Genomic DNA, 18,164 nt, shown 5'->3' with positions numbered 1-18,164 from the left:
GAAAATAAAAAATAACTCTCAAAAGTCAACAAGCACTGCATGACAAAGGCTCTTGGAGCCTTGATTTTTCCGAATGTTGGCAGAAGTCTGTCATTTAAAGACGGTAGTAGTGGGCTCGTTAATAACATTTTGGGGCTAGATGTGCCACAGAAGAGTTTTCTAAACAGTCTCTGGGCTTCACCTAATGTCTTAGAGGATCCTTCTGAGTTGCTGCCGCTTTATCTGTCTCAGACTTGGATGTCTGTCGTGCACAAGCCTCTCCATAGCACGCACTTAAGACACTGGTCCTCACTCCCCGGCAAAATGCCCAACTGCTTCTGCGAAGCTAAGACAAAGTTTTCTCCACAAGCCTCAAGCCCTCTGGCAGACTGTATTAGCTGACATTTATAAATAGCTTTCTTTCATTTGAAGTTGACAAATTTTGACTATAAAATGAGAAATTTACCAATTCCATGCTCCCAAACTGTATCTTAGCCACAGAAAATACCTTTCAATTCACACAGGCAAAGTGGAAGTTCTATGTAAACTCTAGCTTTGGTTTCTTTCTAAACAATAAGACTGTGCTGCGAATGATTCTGCAGCCAGCGTTCATAGCACTCTGGAGGTAGGGGGCCGGGCATGGTGGCGCATGCCTATAATCCCAACACTTTTGAGAGGCTGAGGTGGGATGATTACTTGAGACCAGCTTAGACAACATAGTGAGACCCCTGTGTTTACAAAAAAATTTTAAAAAAATTAGCTGGGTGTGATGGCTTATATCTGTAGTCCCAGCTACTTGGGAGACTTGGGTGGGAGAATCCCTTGAACCTAGGAGTTTGATGCTACAGTGGGCTATATGATCGCACCACTGCACTACAGCCTGGGCGACAGAACAAGCCCCTGTTTTCAAAATAAACAAAAAAACCAAAGCACCCGGGTCATCAGCTTTTGTGGTGGGGTTTCCTCTTTTTTTGTTTTTTTTTTTTTCGCCAGGCAGCAGTTGTATCTTTTCTTCTGGTTTGTCTGCCTTAGCCAGCTGGAAGATAGTCAGAGATTGAGAATTCTGAGAGTAGTTCAACTTATAAGGCCACTATAAACTGACACCTGACTTTTTACACTTTGAAATACATGGGAGGCCAGGTATGATGGCTTACGCCTGTAATCCTAGCACTATGGGCAGCCAAGGTGGTTGGATCAAGAGGTCAAGAAATTGAGACCATCCTGGCCAACATGGTGAAACCCCGTATGTACTAAAAAAAATACAAAAATTAGCTGGGCGTGGTGGCACATGCCTGTAGTCCCAGCTACTTGGGAGGCTGAGGCAGGAGAATCACTTGAACCTGGGAGATGAGAGTTGTAGTGAGCCAAGATCATGCCACTGCAGTCCAGCCTGGCGACACAGTTAGACTCCGTCTCAAAAAAAAAAAAAAGCCTGGGCACGGTGGCTCACACCTGTAATCCCAGCACTTGGGGAGGCTGAGGCAAGCAGATCACGAGGTCAGAAGATTGAGACCATCCTGGCTAACACAGTGAAACCCTGTCTCTACTAAAAATACAAAAAAATTAGCTGGGCGTGGTGATGGGCACCTGTACTCCCAACTATTTGAGAGGCTGAGGCAGGAGAATGGCGTGAACCTGGGAGGTGGAGCTTGCAGTGAGCTGAGATCGCGCCACTGCACTCCAGCCCAGGCAACAGAGTGAGACTCCGTCTCAAACAAAACAAAACAAAACAGAAATACATGGTAAATAGCGTGACCTGCGCTTTCCCTCAAAGGAAAAAATTAATAGATTTAATGGATAATGTTGGAAACTTTCCCTACACACAGACACACACACACTCATGCGTGTGTGCATGCCATGCACAGGGTAATTTTTGTTGCGCTTTTTTTTTCTTCTTTTGGTTTTTAAGAAAAGTTTGCCCATATAGCTGGGCATGACTTCACTTGTCTAAAATGGTCAGCCTCAGTTTAATGAGAAGCACGGGGTGTTGTAAATCCGGGGGTGAAAACCAAGCAAAGGAAAATGCAGGCTAAATATCAGGGAAAATTTCCCGATCATGAGTCTGGAATGAGGAAGAGGGGAGGTGTGGTCGGTGTGGTTGGTGCCTTAAATTAGATGGGGAGATGGTGAGTGGAGAAGAGCCTACTGTGGACTTCTTCCCTCCGTGTGTTCTCTTTGGGTTTGCTTGGCAAATGTGCTCACCTGCTTCTCAAAAACTCTGTTTCATGGAAAGCAATGAGTCTAATGCAATGCAATTCAATAAGTATATGATTCTGGCACCTTTCACTGGGGAGCCAGGAGTCCTTCCAATACCTGCTGAGAGTTTTGTGTGAGTTGGAGCTGTTCTCCTTGCTTATAGAGGAGGCAGAAGGCAGGCAGCGAGTGGACGGGTCACTCTCCCTGACCTGCCGGCCCCCATCCATTCTCTGCCTGCCTTTGCCATGCCTTGGAAGCCTGCCTCTGGATCACCTAGCTGCCCTTTGGTCTTGGTCTGTAAAGAGCCAAAGATTTGCAGGGCAAGAGGCAACATTATATAGGTACTTATATAACCATTTAAAAATGTAAAAATCGTTCTTTGTTTGCAGATCATATAAAAACAGGTGGTGGGGTGGATTTAGATTGTCAACTAAAGAAACAGTTCCTGTTGAGTAGTCTCTTTGCACCGCTGCAGCTCTTCCTGGAACCCAGTAACACCATTTTCCCACGTGCCCTTCAGGTGTAACAGCTCTCATTGTTGCCAGCCCCTGGGTGCCTCACCGTAGCCTGGGGATTCCCTTCACTCTGCCCACACCTCTGTTAGCTCAACTCTTTTCAGTGTGCTTTCTGTTTCCTATCAGGACCACGGCGAGTTCAGGGAGAGAGTTCAGGAAAGGGAAACGGAGTTTATGGCACCACATAAGGCTAAATGTTTTGTCCAAGGCTGAGCAAATGTCCTTAGGCATTGTGGCTAGCACGGGACTCACTGTGGATCATACATCATGTAAAACAGGATGAACCCTGAGATTCTGGAAGCAAGCCTGCCTTACTTCTGTATAGACAGCATGCATGATTACTTTTGAATTTCTTTCTGTGCTTCTATCCTCCTTGTTGCACCTAAAACAACCTCTTTTTCTCTTCTCAAAGAGATGGCATGAAGAATGTCACTTTCCGGACAGAGTGTGCCAAAACGGTCTGTGTGGTTTGACTGGCAGGATGCTCTGGGGAGTGGTTTCATAATTACCGTTCATGCTTCAGCTCTTTAATAAGGGATGAGCCAGGTACAACACTGTTTACTTGGGATTCAAAGCATAGCTGGTGTGTGCAGGGGGTCAAATCTGGTGGAGAGAAGGCTCATAAACATGAGTAACCACACCAACGGCTGTGTATGCGTTTCCTCTACAGTAGAAGGAGCTGAGTAAGCACTGGCATTGGCTGTTCCACCAGGCAAAAGGAGGATTCATGCTCTGCACATCCTAACGAGGGAGTCCCACCGAGGAGCTCTTTAAGTCCACCGGCATCCTAGGTCATTTCCATCTGGCCTTTTAGTTGACTCCTAAGACACTCAGATTCCCAACCACTTAACATTAATTCGGCAGTTGTGTTTGTGGTAAAAATGGACCCAGTGTGAACATTAATGGGGCTCTCCTTGCTGAGATGCCTGAAAAATCACCGCAGTGCAATCATGGCCTCTTTGCCTATTTTAACGATCCAGTCACCACAGTTCCTGCCCCCCAAGAACTTCCTATGGAATGCTGGCTGGAACCTTTGGTGACAACTTCTTCTTCATTTTTTTTTTTCTTTTTTTATTTGAGATGGAGTCTCGCCCTGTTGCCCAGGCTGGAGTGCAATGGCGTGATCTCAGCTCACTGCAACCTCTGCCTCCTGGGTTCAAACGATTCTCCTGCCTCAGCCTCTGGAGTAGCTGGGATTATAGGCATCCGCCACCACGCAGCTAATTTTTGTATTTTTAGTAGAGATGGGGTTTCACCATGTTGGCCAGGGCTGGTCTTGAACTCCTGACCTTGTGATCCAGCCTCTTCGGCCTTCCAAAGTGCTGGGATTGCAGGCATGAGCCACTGAGCCCAGCTGGTGACAACTTCTTAACCCAGCTTGTTAAAACCCAGATGGCTGGGCCCCACTTCCAGAGGTTTTGATTTAGTAGATCTTAGGTGGGGCCCAAGAATGTCCATTTCTAACAATTCTTGGATGATGCTTAGTTGCTGCTGGTCCAGGGACCACCTCTGAGAGCCAGTGCTTTACTACAGAGACTACAGAGACTAAGAGGAAGCTCAAGAGTCAGGACTGATGAAGTGATAATTGGGGCAACAGAGGCCTATCGCTCAGGGAGTCTGGAAGTGAAATTAGAAAAGGGAGGCATTGTGAACAAATGCTGAGAGCCAGTGTGCTTTTGGAGGCCTTTTGTGAGATTCTGAGTCACTGGGCCTGGAAATCTGTATTTTTTAAAGCACTCTCAGGTGATTCTGACACTCAGCTGGGTTTGAAAGCCTCTGTATATTCAACATCCTACAGTGCCTGGCACACAGCAGCTGCACAACGAATACTCACTGAATTGATAATAATTCTGAGTGGGTGTTGGGAATGTTTTTTAGATTTCTAAATGTATTGGCCCATATACTTATTTACCTCATCAAATTCAGTCCTAAACTGCCAGTCAATAGAGGAATAATATGCTCTCAAGTAGAAACTGGAGTTTTCAAACAGAATTAATGTTCTCTCAGTGTCCCAGATTACAGAAACAAAAACCTGGCTGTAACTAAAGATGTGGCATTAGTCACAAGGTACAGATTCCTGAGAATGGCATAACAGAAAATCCCCTTTCTTCTTCATGGCTGAGAATCTGCTTGGCTCCTTCCTGTCTGCACATGCATGCACGCCACTGCATGTTCTTCATTAGAAAATAATTAGAAGCAAACAGCTGTTAGTCAAGCGAGCTGCATTTTGCCCACATCTTTTCAGAGTTCAATCCATTACCCCAGGGGGCAGGCTTATCCTAAAAAAAGAATCTCACTGCTTTAAACACGGCAAAACAAAATAGAAATGCGTGGCAATTCAGGTGAGCTTGAGCTAGCTCAGCTGAGGTAAAGGTGACCATCAATAACGTTTTGTTACACTGCCTGCAATGGTACTTCTTTTGATTTTGTTGGAGAAGTCCTGCTCCAAAATTAGCAAATTAACTCAGCGAATGATGAAAATAATCTTTGTTGTTATCGGAAGGGGGTAAGGCTGTGTGTGTGTGTGCGCGTGTATGTGTGTATGGACGGTGATGCGAACTGGCTCTATTGAGTCTTTGACTTGAGGCTTTGGAGTTGGCTCAGTTCTGTTTGCAGCATGAAACTGGAGTCTGTAACCCTGAGTTGGGGGCCTTGGGTTCCAGACCTCAGCAGAACAAGGACTTTGCCTATCTTAGTATAAAATCAGAGGGTGGAACAGATTATGTCTAGAGTCTTTTCAGTTATAATTTTCCAGTGCTCTTTGATAAGTGGCATAGTGCAGATGTGTATGGGCACGGCTAAAGAGTGAAGGTGTTAACTCAATCATGTGAATTCAAAGCCATTTGGACCCAGAAGAATAGAAAAGAGGCCTTCAGGCTGGGCATGGTGGCCCATGCCTGTAATCTTAGCATTTCAGGAGGCCAAGGTGGGCAGACTGCTTTAGCTCAGGAGTGCAAGACAGGCCTGGGCAACATGGTGAAACCCCATCTCTCAAAAAAAAAAAAAAAAAATACAACAGCCGGGTGTAGTGGTGTGTGCCTGTAGTCCCAGCTACCTGGGGGGCTGAGGTGGGAGGATGGCTTGAGCCTGGGAAGTCGAGGCTGCAGTGAGCAGAGATCACACAACTGCACTACAGCCTGGGTGATAGAGTGAGAACCTGTCTCAAAAAAAAAATATATAAAATAAAATAAAAAAGAGGCCTTTAGGAAGCATTAACTGCCTCCTATGGCTTATACTTCCCAATAAACCAAAGAGGATTTTAAGCTCTGGAGGTGTGGGGGAAAGAGAGATGGTGGAGAAAAAAGATTTGTTCACAACCAGGAAGAGTGAGTCCTAGATCCATGGCCATTGAGATTTGCTGGTGGGCCCCGATACACTGGCAGGAGGCTCAAATAAAAGGGAATGGGCTTATGTTATGGCAAAAGGAGTAGATATTAGCATCAAGGAGTATGCTGCCATTTTTCTTAGACAGTAGATTGTCTACTAAGTGAAGTTATGAGATGTTACGGAAATTTATAGTCACTCTCTGGGGTTACTACCCAAGTTACTTGACTCATAGTCCATGCTTTTTCCACTACTTTGCCATGGTGAATTTTTTTTTTTTTATTTATATGGAACACTTCATGAATTTGCATGTCATCCTTGCCCAGGGGTCATGCTAATCTTCTCTATATTGTTCCAATTTTAGTATATGTGCTGCAGAAGTGAGCACCATGGTGATTTTTAAAAAGCCTAATTTTCAACCCAGATTATGTGGAAATTGATAGTAATTACTTGTACTTCAAGTCCATAATTTTAGATAATTATTCCCCTGTGATGAGCTGGATTTTAGGTTGGGATTTTATCACTTGGAAAGATTCTGATTCTTCACTATGTAAGTGTTTTATCAGGACTGACGATAGATTTTTGAGTAGAGAGACACACCTTGATCGGAGAGTACCACTTGCGTGGGGAAGAAGGCCGACGCATATTGTTGTTGAGATTTCGCGGCTCAGGGAATTCATATTCCTGCTCCGGCATCTTGACTCTTGCATTCTTTGCCTTTTCCAACTTAGCACCTTCTTCTGTGGAGCCCTTTTCTCCCCAACGAACCTAAAATAAATAAAATACAATGAAACAAAATGACAAAATATGCTGCCCCTTGAGAATGAGAATGACAAATACATGCATGAGTTGCAATGTGAATGCTACCCAACCCTGGATTCCTTTGGGTTTTGAGGACCAGGGAAGAGGGAAACTGTGGAAAAAGAGAAAAGGGGAGAACCGAAGGAGCAGAGAGTGCGAACCACATGGGCGGATATTTAGGGAGCAATTCGTCCAGGCAGCGGGGACAGTACATGCAAAGACCTTGCAGGTTCAGGTATGAACTTTGGATTTTAATTCAGTGAGAAAAGAAATCACGAGGAAGTTTGAACTGATGTGTTCCCTGCTCTGACTCACAGTGGGCAAGACATGGGAGCGCACAGTGAAAAGACTGTCCCTCCTGTCTCTCCATCTGTCTGCCTTATAGTCCATATCCCCACCAGACCTCAAGCAGGTTTTCAGCAATTTGCTTCGGGTTTCTGACATTGAGTGGTCAGCATGGTCTATGGCCATACTGCCCTGAGCATGCCTGATATCTAGAGGCTAAGCAGGGTCGGCCCTGGCTGGTACCTGGATGGGAGTAGTCAGCACATAGATAAGTATATATTAAACTGTCCTCTTACCTCCATTCTTTTAATGCCTCCAACGCCTCTCCCACCATAATAAGAGGCATCTACCGTTGGCCACTTTTTCTTAGGCAGACCATCATCATCTTCTTCCTGCAGAGAAATTGTGGCACATGAAGGAAGCAAAACAGCACTGCTGTGTGGACCTGTCTACTATGGCCAAGTGATTAGGAGTAGAGCTTGTAGAGTCAGACTGCCTAGAGTACAATCCCAGTGCTACTGTTTCCTGGGATCTTGGGCCAATCACTGAAACCACCTAAGCTTGTTTTCCTTATCTATAGAGTGGGAATGTAAGCAGTGCTACCTGGTAAGTTTGTGGTACAGTCCTGTTCTCTTGTTCTTTTCTACAGCTCTACTCCTTTGTGGGAATCACATCTAACCCCACCTACGTGCTGATGACTTATGAATTTATATCTGCAGCCCTGATGCCTCTGAACTCCAGCTACTCACTTGACATTCACATTATTTGGGGGCTAAAAGAGATCTCAACAATACCACCGCAGAGATATCCTGATTTCCCTACCCTAAACGTGCTCCTCCTCTAGTCTTCCCCACTGCCTGGAAGTCACTCTCTCTTCTTTACTGCCTTTCCCCCACTTGTCCCAACTTGCCAGCTAGTTCTGTTGCTACTACTTAAAGATCTGAAATCTGTTGACTTCTCCACCCCAACCACCACCCTGGGCCCACGCCCCCATGCACTTGCTCCTGGACACTGTGGTAGCTTCCCAACTGGCCTCATGCTGCCCTTAGACTCACCTATGATCTGTTCTCCACAAAGCAGCAGGGTAAGTGCAAATGCCAGCTCTGCCCTGTGTGTTCTGGCCTTTGCTCACCTTTCTGGCCTTCTTCCTTATCATGTGCGCCCCCCGCCACTTCCTGAGCTCCAGCCTGCCTGCCTGCCCTCTCTCAAATACTCTGGGCAAATTCCTGTCTTGGGGCCTGTGCACAGTGTCCCCTTGTCCCCTTGTCCAGGAAAGCACTTTCCCTACCCCATCTTCTGATGGATGGATTTTCATATCACTCCTCAGAGAAGCCTCCCCTGGAAATTTCTTCTAAAGTAGCCGGTCTCTCCATCCCATCAATCTGTTTTATTTTTAGTTAAGCATCTCATCATGGCTTGATACTTACTTAATATCTGTCTCTCCACACTAGAACATACGTTCCACAGAGGCTTTTGTCATGCTTACAATTGTATTCCCAGTTTTTAGAATAGCACTACATAGTATGTGGTGGGTGCCCAAGAATTATCTGTTGAATTTACAAATAAGTTAAATGAGATGACTCAAATAAAGAAGTTAATTTAGTGTCTGCAACTTAGCTCAGTGACGAGAAGTTAGTGTTTATATTTTTTAAGATGAAGAAAGAAGACAAGAGGAACTTGTAACTTTATGGATGGAAAAAAGGGAGGAGATGTAGCGACTGCTCTTCATCTTGGCACTGTAACTATTCTTGTTGTGCAGAGAAAAATATCACTTTACAGTCATGGATGGATTATAAGCAAGTGGCATGATTTCTCCTCTGGATAGAGAAAGGAAGCTGGAAAAGGGGTTGATAAAGCAGAGGAAAGAACAAAAGAGGGAGAAATTGCTCACAATGCTGAAGCCTGCTTGTCATAGCCTTGTTTTGGTGGCATTTGGGTGAAGTTCTATGCAGGGTACCACTGCGTGGGATGGGGTACCCATGCAGGAGGCAAGGTACAAAGAAGCAAAGGCAGGAGAGGTCAGGATGAAAGGTGACAAAGCAAGCAGAAACATGTTGGCACATTAAGACTCCCTGAGTTACATGTTGTGCTTGGGATGGGCAGTCTTCTTTAAAATGATTTTTTAAAAATTTAATACATCTTAAAGGACAGAGAAGTCATAGCAGACTAGGATGTACAACATTCTGACAGATGACACTTGGGTGTCTCTCTCTCTCTCTTACTTGGTTGCTGTCTCTCAGATTCTGCTGACCTTTGTATTCTAAGTGCAAAGTAGGTACTCAATAAACACATATTGCATTCATGATAACACGCCATTGAATTTATGCAGCCTTTCCCATGTTATGTGCCAGTCACTCTTCTAAGTGCTTTAAATGTATTATTAATCCTTTAATCTTGCAACCATCCAAGAAGGTACATGGTGTTATTATTCCTATTTTAGAGAATAAGAATAGAGAGGTTAAATGACTTCGGTCACTCAGCTTCTAAGTGACAGAGCTGGATTTGAACTCATGCAACCTCATTCTCATTTGTTTCTCAGCATTGGCCAGTCTGGATTTTGTTCTTCTGTGGTTTGCTTTTCTCATCATTTGATGGCAACAAATACACGCTCGTTTTTGACTTCCCCTTGTACCTGCTAATTTCGATACTTGTTTTTTGTTTCTTTTTGGAGACAGGATCTCACTCTGTCACCCAGGCTGGAGTGCAGCCTCAACTAATCCAGCTCAAAAAATTCTCTCACCTCAGCCTCCCTGAGTAGCTGGGATTACAGACACATATCAATGTGCCCAGCTAATTTTTCTATTTTTTTTTTTTTTTTGTAGAGATGGGGTTTTGCCACATTGCCCAGGCCGGTCACAAACTCCTGGGCTCAAGTGATCCTCCCACCTCAGCCTCCCAATGTGCTGGGATTACAGGTGTGAGCCACTGCACCTGACCTTAATTTTGATAATTTACAACTGCAAAATATGACAAAATAAAGTCCCCAACACAATAAAATATTATAGTTCATATGATTTTACCTTATAATTTCAAAGGTTTCTTTCACCTTATGATGTGAAAGCAGGAATCTTATATATCCTATATGTGGTTAAACTTTACATTGGCGGTGGACGTATGTTTCTGTGTAAGTGTCTGTGAACATAGATAAACAAAATATGGCTCTGAAAGCCTGGGCATTCCCGCTCTGGGGCAGTTTTCCAAAGGAGATAACAGAAATTCTATACCCTAAAGCTGAACACAGCAACACCACGAACGTTAAGAAACTCCAAGAATAAAGCCGCTTTATTCCATAGGGGACTCAACTAGGTTCATGAGCCTCTTAATCATTTAGGAGCTCATCTAATTAAGCCTTTTCACTGCACAGAAGAGGAGTCAGATCTAGAGAAAAGAAGTGATTCCTGAAGGTGAAATTCTGGTGTGGTTATCTGATGCCTTGTCCAGGGATTTTTCTCCCCCTATATTTTATGAAAAGAACTTAAAGAAGGATTTACAATTGGCTTTCTCTAATTCGCAACCCCGTTGAGTGCTCAGGATATAGTAAGATGCATAACGCCGGTTTCCGCTGCTTTCCACGCTAGCTTGCACACCGGGGGAACCCTTCCTCTAGTTCCTGGCCCCTCCCTCTAGTTTCTGGCCCCTCCCTCTAATCCCTGGCCGCTCCCTCGTCCCTGGCCCCTCCCTCTAGTCCCTGGCCCCTCCCTCTCGTCCCTGACTTGGGGAAGGAGGCCCCGCCCCCGTGCTCAGGCCCCGGGCAGGGTCTGGCCTTCTCGCAACAGGAAATGCCTAGGGCTTGGGCAATCTCCATACACTGCAGCGCCACCGAGCCCGTCGCTTAATCCCCTGACCGGGGCTGGCCTGCCAAGCTCAGACAACAGCACCAGGCAGCACAAAGGCCCAGGGGCTGACGGACGGGAGAGTCAGAGTTTCCCCTGCAGTTAGCATGGGTCTGTTTACACATTCTGGAGACAGAAGGGTTTTGCAATTCCCAGGAAGAGAAGGGAATCTTTGATGTGTCTTTTCATTTGGCCAAAAATGGATGGAGTAGAATCCCAGCCCCTCAGCAAGGCCACTAAGAAACTCGGCAGCACCGGAGGGTGGATTTTTACATCTCATTATATCATAAAGGCTCTTGAGAACTTCCTCCTACACTGCCCTTCAAGGATGGTAGCAGGGAGGGAGAAAACACCAGTATAGAAATCCTCAGTGTGAGCTGGCTTTCCTTTAGTAAACTAAAAACAAAAAACAAAACAAAACAAAACAAAAACCTTACTGTCCTCTATGGTTATTGGAGGATGGGGCTGGATGAGCCCAATTGCTTTGGATGAGAAATCAGGGGTTTGTGGGGAATGAGAAGATGAGTAGAAGAGAGTGGGGCCGAGTTACCAGCAAACTGCTAAGACCCCCAATCCCCCCGAGTGGTGGGAGTGGCCGGTGGTAAAGAAGAGGCCCTTTACTATTCCGCCAGGGCTTGTGGGCTGCACTATACTTTAAAACCTTCAGTAAAATTTGCTGCGCAGCTGGATGTGTGCCAGTGCTGCTAGATCGTGTCTAGCAAACCGAGAAGATGAGATAACGCGGAAGAAGCAAGGAGTAGGAGTCAGTGGTGCCTGGGAGAAACCGCAGGGATTGGGGAGGGAGGCTGGTTTCCCATCAAGGGAAGTTGTGTTTAAATCTGAAAGGATGTGGTGGCTCCAGACGTCCAGCTGGCTGGAGCTTGGGTAACACAAATGGCAGCACATTCCTCAGATGGTAGAGGCCCCTTCTGACCTGCATGTCCTCAGGCAGACCTGGGTGTGCCTGCAGGCACAGTCCTGCTCCAGGAAGAAACAGCTGTAGAGGATGAAGTCTCTGAACTCACTTGGTTAGCCTGTAATTGGATTAGCCCTGTGCTGTCCTCAGACCCTGAACTTTTCCCATCTTTCCCAATCATGCCAGGCTTTTGTGCAGCTCCGTGCTTCAACATGCAGGGCTCCACATGCCTGGAAAGCCCTTCTCCCATTTCTTCTACCCATCCCTTCATGTTGTTTAAGTGTAACCTATTCTGCGAAGAACTCCCGGGTTCCCCAGAGAATGCAATGCTCCCTCCTCATGTTTCCACAACTCCACCTTCCACTCACGCAACACATTTAACTGTTAGTTATTAAGCAAACCAGAGGGTAGAAGGAATTAATTTTCCAGATTCTGGGGCTGCCTCACTCCTGCATGTAGACTGTGCACAGGTCAACTCCACAGACTTGATGTGAATAGTGCCCCCTGGAGTTGTGCATAGGGTGGCCCTCTCAGACTCAGTTGATAAGTTCTTTAACATTCCTGCTTCTCTGGTATCCATTTACTAGAAGAGCCACATGGCCAGTTTGACCCAAGAAGGCTCACAATTCCCAATTCACTGCAAGTTTCAATAGGAACTATCAATGAAAAGAAGCACATAACTGAAAGAGAATCAAGCCCAAGGCAGTAGCTTTAAATCAGCTTTTAAATTAATTTTAAATGTCATTGAACTGGAGCACATCTTAAATGTATAAGCTCAACAAGGGCCTTTTATTTGTCAATTCTTTCACTAACTCAAGCAACTATCATGGAGTCCCCATCACCTGCCAGCACAGTGTTGTATTTTGAGAAAAATAAAGTGAACTCAACTGTCGACAATATGGTTTACATTTATAGAGGAGTGAGTTTTGTGAGAATGATGACATGAATTAAAGGACTAAGGCCACAGAAACTCCCAGGTGTGGGAGGCTCTGAAGGGCAGAACTTAAAGTAGAACTGGTGGGACTGTCTCATCTGGTCTTTGGGGAGAAGTCAGGGAGATCCCCTCAATGTCAGTCTTGGAGGCAAACTCCTAGGAGTGAATTGGCAAGTCAGAAAGATCCAGCAATACTTCTGTTTGTAAATACAAAAACTTCCGAAGGATTGAAGATTTCACCATTCTGAGCTGCATTTCACATGTCATGGCACCATTATATCTGTTTACGTAAACAAAGTGATTAAAGACAACACAAGGATTGTCCTGTATTCTTCAATAAAGAATAAAGTGTTTATTTTCCTAGCAGCAAGGTTTTTTTTTTGTTTTTTGTTTGTTTGTTTGTTTTCAATTTAAAGTATTAAAACATAGAATACTGAATTTTGGGCCTTTTCTAGGACTTCTGTTTGGAGTGTATGTGTGTGTGAATGTGTGTGTGAGTGTGTATGTGTGTGTGTATATTTAATGCTCACTGGCAAGAAGATGCCCTGACAGTAGCTTGGCCCTTCATCCCTCCAGGGTGGAGGCTACTCTGGGTGTCTGTGTAGTCATGAAGGATGCCAGGCCTGTTGCTATTAGGAGTTCAACTTATCTAGCCCTGTATAATTTTCTAAAGCTCAGTTTTCCTATCTAAACATTTCTTGCCACAGAGAAATTGTTAGGATCAGTGAGCATAATAATAAATCTGAAAATAAGCTCATCCTTCAAAGCCAGGTGCCTATTGTTCACTGGATAGGCATCAAATGCCTTCAATAGGCACCCCTCTCCCTTTAGATACAAAACACCAACCTATAGATGTCCACATATTCACATCCTTTCTCACTCTCACCCAACCCCACTGCACATATACTAACCCATGATTAAAACAAGAAGACACATTCTTTTTTTGGAAGAGTTGGGGTCTTGCTCTGTTGCCCAGGCTAGAGTGCAGTGGCACGAACATGGCTCACTGCAGTTTCCAGCTTCTGGGCTTAAGCGACCCTCCAGCCTCAGTTTCCCAAGTAGCTGGGACCACACGTGTGACAGCCACCATGCCAAGCTAATTTTTATTTTTGTAGAGATGGGGGTCTCCCTATGTTGCCCAGGCTGGTCTCAAACTCCTGGTCCCAAGCAATCCTGCTTGAGCCTCCCAAGGTGCTTGGATTACAGGAGTGAGCCACCATACCAAGCTCCCAGATGCATTCTAAAGTTTCATGATGAGACATGGTGAAGTGGGAGCATGAAAGAGAAGACAGGCGGGAAACACGGGAATGAGAGCTAAAGAGAATAGCTACACACTAGGGCCACAGACAGAGCACAGAAAATAAGTAGCCATCTTTACATCAGTCTTAAAAGGGGCTGTGTGCTCTGTCTGAGTGACAGGGTCAGAGAGGGGTGGCACTGCCACTCAAGAAAGGGGCACCTGATGCTCCCAACAAGGAGCAGAGGCCTTGCTCTTGGTTGCGGGAGCTACATCGTCTTCAGGGACGGGTGAGGAAAGACTGCTCTATGCTGCTTTTTCAGGTACAAGTTGAATCCCAGTCCCATCACTTAATAACTGAAATCTTGGGGCAACTGGTATTTTAATCTCATTATACCTCAGTTTTGCATCTATAAGACAGGAGTTCATAATAGCACACTTTTGTTTCAGGGCTGCTGAATGATGAAATGAAATATACCACAAAAAGTGCTTCACATCACTGCCTGGATAGTCATAAATGCTCAATAAATGTCATCTTTAGTAATTAACCACTATTACTATTAGTTTTTATACATTCACATGCAATATCCACCAGGAATCTCTGCCTTTCTTCCTGATTAGGACTGATTAGGCCACCAACTTTATAAACGTCCAGTTACACACTCTCTCTCTTTTTTTTTTTTTGAGATAGAGTCTCGCTCTGTTGCCCAGGCTGGAGTGCAGTGGTGTGATCTTGGCTCACTGCAACTTCCGCCTCCCAGGTTCAAGCAATTCTTCTGCCTCAGCCTCCTGATCAGCTGGGATTACAGGCATGTGCCACCATGCCCAGCTAATTTTTTGCAATTTTAGTAGAGACAGGGTTTTCCATGTTGGCCAGGCTGGTCTCAAGTTATCTGCCCACCTCGGCCTCCCAAAGTGCTAAGCCACTATGCCTGGCCCAGTTACACACTCTCCTAAGGCAACTCTGGCAGAGAATCTCACACGTGCTGTTAGCCCACAGGAGGTACTCATTCTAGAGTTGTTGAATAAATAAGATTTTTAAATATCAAAAAGCATTAGGATTACTTACATACCTTTTACCTCTATCCTATTTGACTTCTCTAATGTCCCTCCAGTCAGATTCTAAGACCTTGATTTGCTTGATGCTAAAAAGTACAATGTTTTATCTATTATTTTATCTATTTTTTATGTTTTATCTATTATTGCCTACGTCTCCAGTTTGGGTAGTTTCTTGATTTATTTCTGACACAATATTTAGTTGATTAAGCCAGAGGGTTTCCAAGGGAAATGAAGGAGGGGAGGTGCTCTAGGCTCCAAGAAAGGAATGTTTTGTTTTTCATCGCAAATAAAATGTACTAGTCATCTGTCCAGCCCAGGTCTGGCCAAGGCAGTGTGATTAAGGAAGAAAATGGCAGGTGTTTCTGGAGCTATGCCTTTGATAGAGTAAGAAAGCACATGGGAAAGGAAGCATCTTCTCTTTCCAGCACATTTACTTCATGTGTAGGTCTGTGTGTGTCTGAGACATGGAGCTGCTTGGGGCTAAGCCATAACCCACTTTACATTCAGTCATGGGGCTTCCTGCTCTCTGTTGCCTTTCAAATATGCATAAAGTTGGGAACGATAGGATCTTTGGGAGCCTGTATAAGTGGCAGATGTTGGGAGAATATGGCATAGATTCCTGGGTGTAGCTTTTATTTTGTGGTATTTAATGAGACCGAAGTTTCGTTTCTGAAACAATACTATTTCAGAGAGGCCACAGGGCCTGCACCAGGTCCACTCCTCCTCCTGAGGGGAGCTATTCTCACCAGGGCCACGGGGCCTACTAGGAAGCTTCTCTTTGGCCAGATGTGACCCAAGAGCGCCAGTCTGTCGGTTGGCTGTGAGCTGTGACTGATGATCTATGGTCTGGAGTGAAAAGATGAGCTGGACCAAGTATTTTCCCCTGTTGGGAACCAGAAGATGGAAACCGAGAGACTCAGGCTATAAGCACTGGGGGCAGATGGTGAAATGAAGACAGAAAATATCAGATAGAGTCAGGGGAGAGGGCTCTCTACAAACCAGAGTTACAAGGGCAGAGAGGAGGCCAGTAAGAGAAGCAGAAGGGAGTAAATTCCCAGAGAGAAGCAGAGCTGCTAGCAGTGAAATCAAAAGCCCATGAGGGTGGTGTCTGGAGCTGCCTCAGTTCTTTCCCCAGCCACAGTCTACCTGAGTTCTTTCATCTTGGACTAGCTTGAACTGGTCTCTGTTTTTTGCAGGCTAATGAGGCAGATAAAAACTCAAATATAGTCATAAAATCCATGGAAGGTGATTACATGCAGAACAAAACCACCACATGAAGTGCTCCATTACTGCATTCTCCCATGAACTGCCAGTTATTTGGAATAACTGGAGACTTAGGGAGGGATCCTCACCGGTGCCACTTGAGAAGACCCTTAACCCCGGAAATGTCCCTCTTAGTTGTTAAAATGGACCTTCCTTGCTTTCACTGAGCTCTTCAAGTTTCAAGTAATTTCTCTTTGTACCCTCTTTATATAAGTGTGTCACTGTTGGTTACACAGAATCTCAGAAAGTAGTTCCTTTTTCTAATATGAATTTTTGTATTTTCTATTAAAAAGGTCACTGAGAGCTTATTATAAAGTTATCTTCATTCTCTAAGTTTAGTTATTTAAATAGTAGACAGGCTCAGAATATGATACTTAAAGAACTGATGAAAGTTTGGATAAATAATACTGAAGGTCTTCATATATATGGCAGAGAGTGTTTGATGTCATATAGCTATCTATTGAGTGTTAAACACTGGAATTTGAATACAGGGAACTAGAGGAAAAGACTGTCTAGATTGAGACTATGATTTTCAGAGCATTGTATAAAATACTTTGCACGGGCTATGTTAGGTTATCTGTGTCTGTGGGATTTCTTTCTTTCTTCTTCTTGTTCTTTTATTTTATTTTTCTGCCAAAATACATCAGGAGGGAGATTAGGCAGACTAACTCACAGGGCCAACACACGTGCTAAAAAGTGCCTGATGCTGAAAAGTACAATGTTTAAATTTTTATTGCCTAGGTCTCCAGTTTGGGTAGTTTCTTGATTTATTTCTGACATCATATTGAATGATTAAGTCAGAGGGTTTCAAAGGGAAATAAAGGAGGGGAGGGGCTCTAGGCTCCAGGAAGAGGATGTTTTGTTTTGCATCAGCAAATGAAATGTCCTAGTCATCTGTCCAGCCCAGGTCTGGCCAAGTATAATGAACTGCAGGTGTTCACGTGAGTTATCCCTTTGATAGAGTGACAGGGAACAAGTGAGGAAGCTTCAGCCCAAAAACTCTTTTAAGCCTAACACAACCCTTTAGATTCAAGCATTCTGAGGTTGTCATTCTGTTTGGGAAATAAAGTCAGCTCTCTACAACTTTTATGAAACTGAAAAAACTCAACTACTTCTCTTCCTTGCTTTTGGCTATTCTTCCTAGATGGTTTTCTAGTTTGGGCTTTTTCACTTGGCTCCAAAATTGTGTTGCTGGGTCCTTCATCCTGAAAGTCCCTGCTGAGCTTGTACTGCATGTGAAACCCTAGGCTAGATGTTGGATCTGGGGTAAGTCAGAGCCCAGTCTTACACCTACATCCCCAGGTGTACTTTGACCACTATGGCTGCCACGTCACCTTCTAAAGGCAAACGCAGAGCAGGAGCCGAAAGAAAGAGCCACAACCCCTCTAACTGAACACAACAAGGGAGGGAATGTTCTTTGTCTCCGGGCAAACAAAGCGGTCCTAATAAGGGAGCTCCTTGCTCTATTTTATTTTTTATGTTCTGGAAGTCTAAGAGATAGCTGCACACAACAGAAACAAAGCCAACTGCAGTCGTGGAACTAGCCACGGTACTTTCTCTTGAAGGATTAAGGAAAGGTTTTTATGTATGTAAAGAAGGTTTTTTCTCCTTCTTTGCACAGCAATGTAATTTCCTCCCTTGATTTCTGGGCAGAAAGTTAGCATTCCAACAAGATGTGCTTTAATTGATTGCAGCTATTAAATCCCTTGGCTTACATGCATATGGTTCAGGATATAAGAGCCACATGGAAGTTTTAATTTAATCATTACTCTTTCTGTATGTAGGAAACTTGACAGAGGCATTGGAAGGGGAAGGGTGAGGA

General features: G+C 44.6%; 1 protein-coding gene and 1 non-coding gene across 4 annotated transcripts in view; both read right to left on the bottom strand.

The window, feature by feature from the left end:
• ANTXR1 (ANTXR cell adhesion molecule 1) overlaps window positions 1-18,164 on the bottom strand; it is a 237,863-nt gene that overhangs the window by 60,348 nt on the left and 159,351 nt on the right. For all 3 annotated transcript variants that reach the window (XM_021924899.2, XM_009184349.4, XM_009184350.4), the window contains exons 15-16: window positions 7,397-7,492; window positions 6,615-6,782 (exon numbers count right to left, since the gene is read on the bottom strand). In XM_021924899.2, the coding sequence (XP_021780591.2) occupies window positions 6,615-6,782; window positions 7,397-7,492 (264 nt within the window). The remainder of the gene's footprint in view (window positions 1-6,614; window positions 6,783-7,396; window positions 7,493-18,164) is intronic.
• LOC116270482 lies at window positions 6,296-6,402 on the bottom strand. The gene has a single exon (XR_004178509.1). It is a non-coding gene; the product is annotated as a U6 spliceosomal RNA (small nuclear RNA).

This window comes from Papio anubis, chromosome 14 (assembly GCF_008728515.1).
Source record: "Papio anubis isolate 15944 chromosome 14, Panubis1.0, whole genome shotgun sequence".
Taxonomy (NCBI): Eukaryota; Metazoa; Chordata; class Mammalia; order Primates; family Cercopithecidae; genus Papio; species Papio anubis.
Note: the sequence above shows the minus strand (reverse complement) of the source record. Positions and strands in the feature narration are given on the sequence as shown.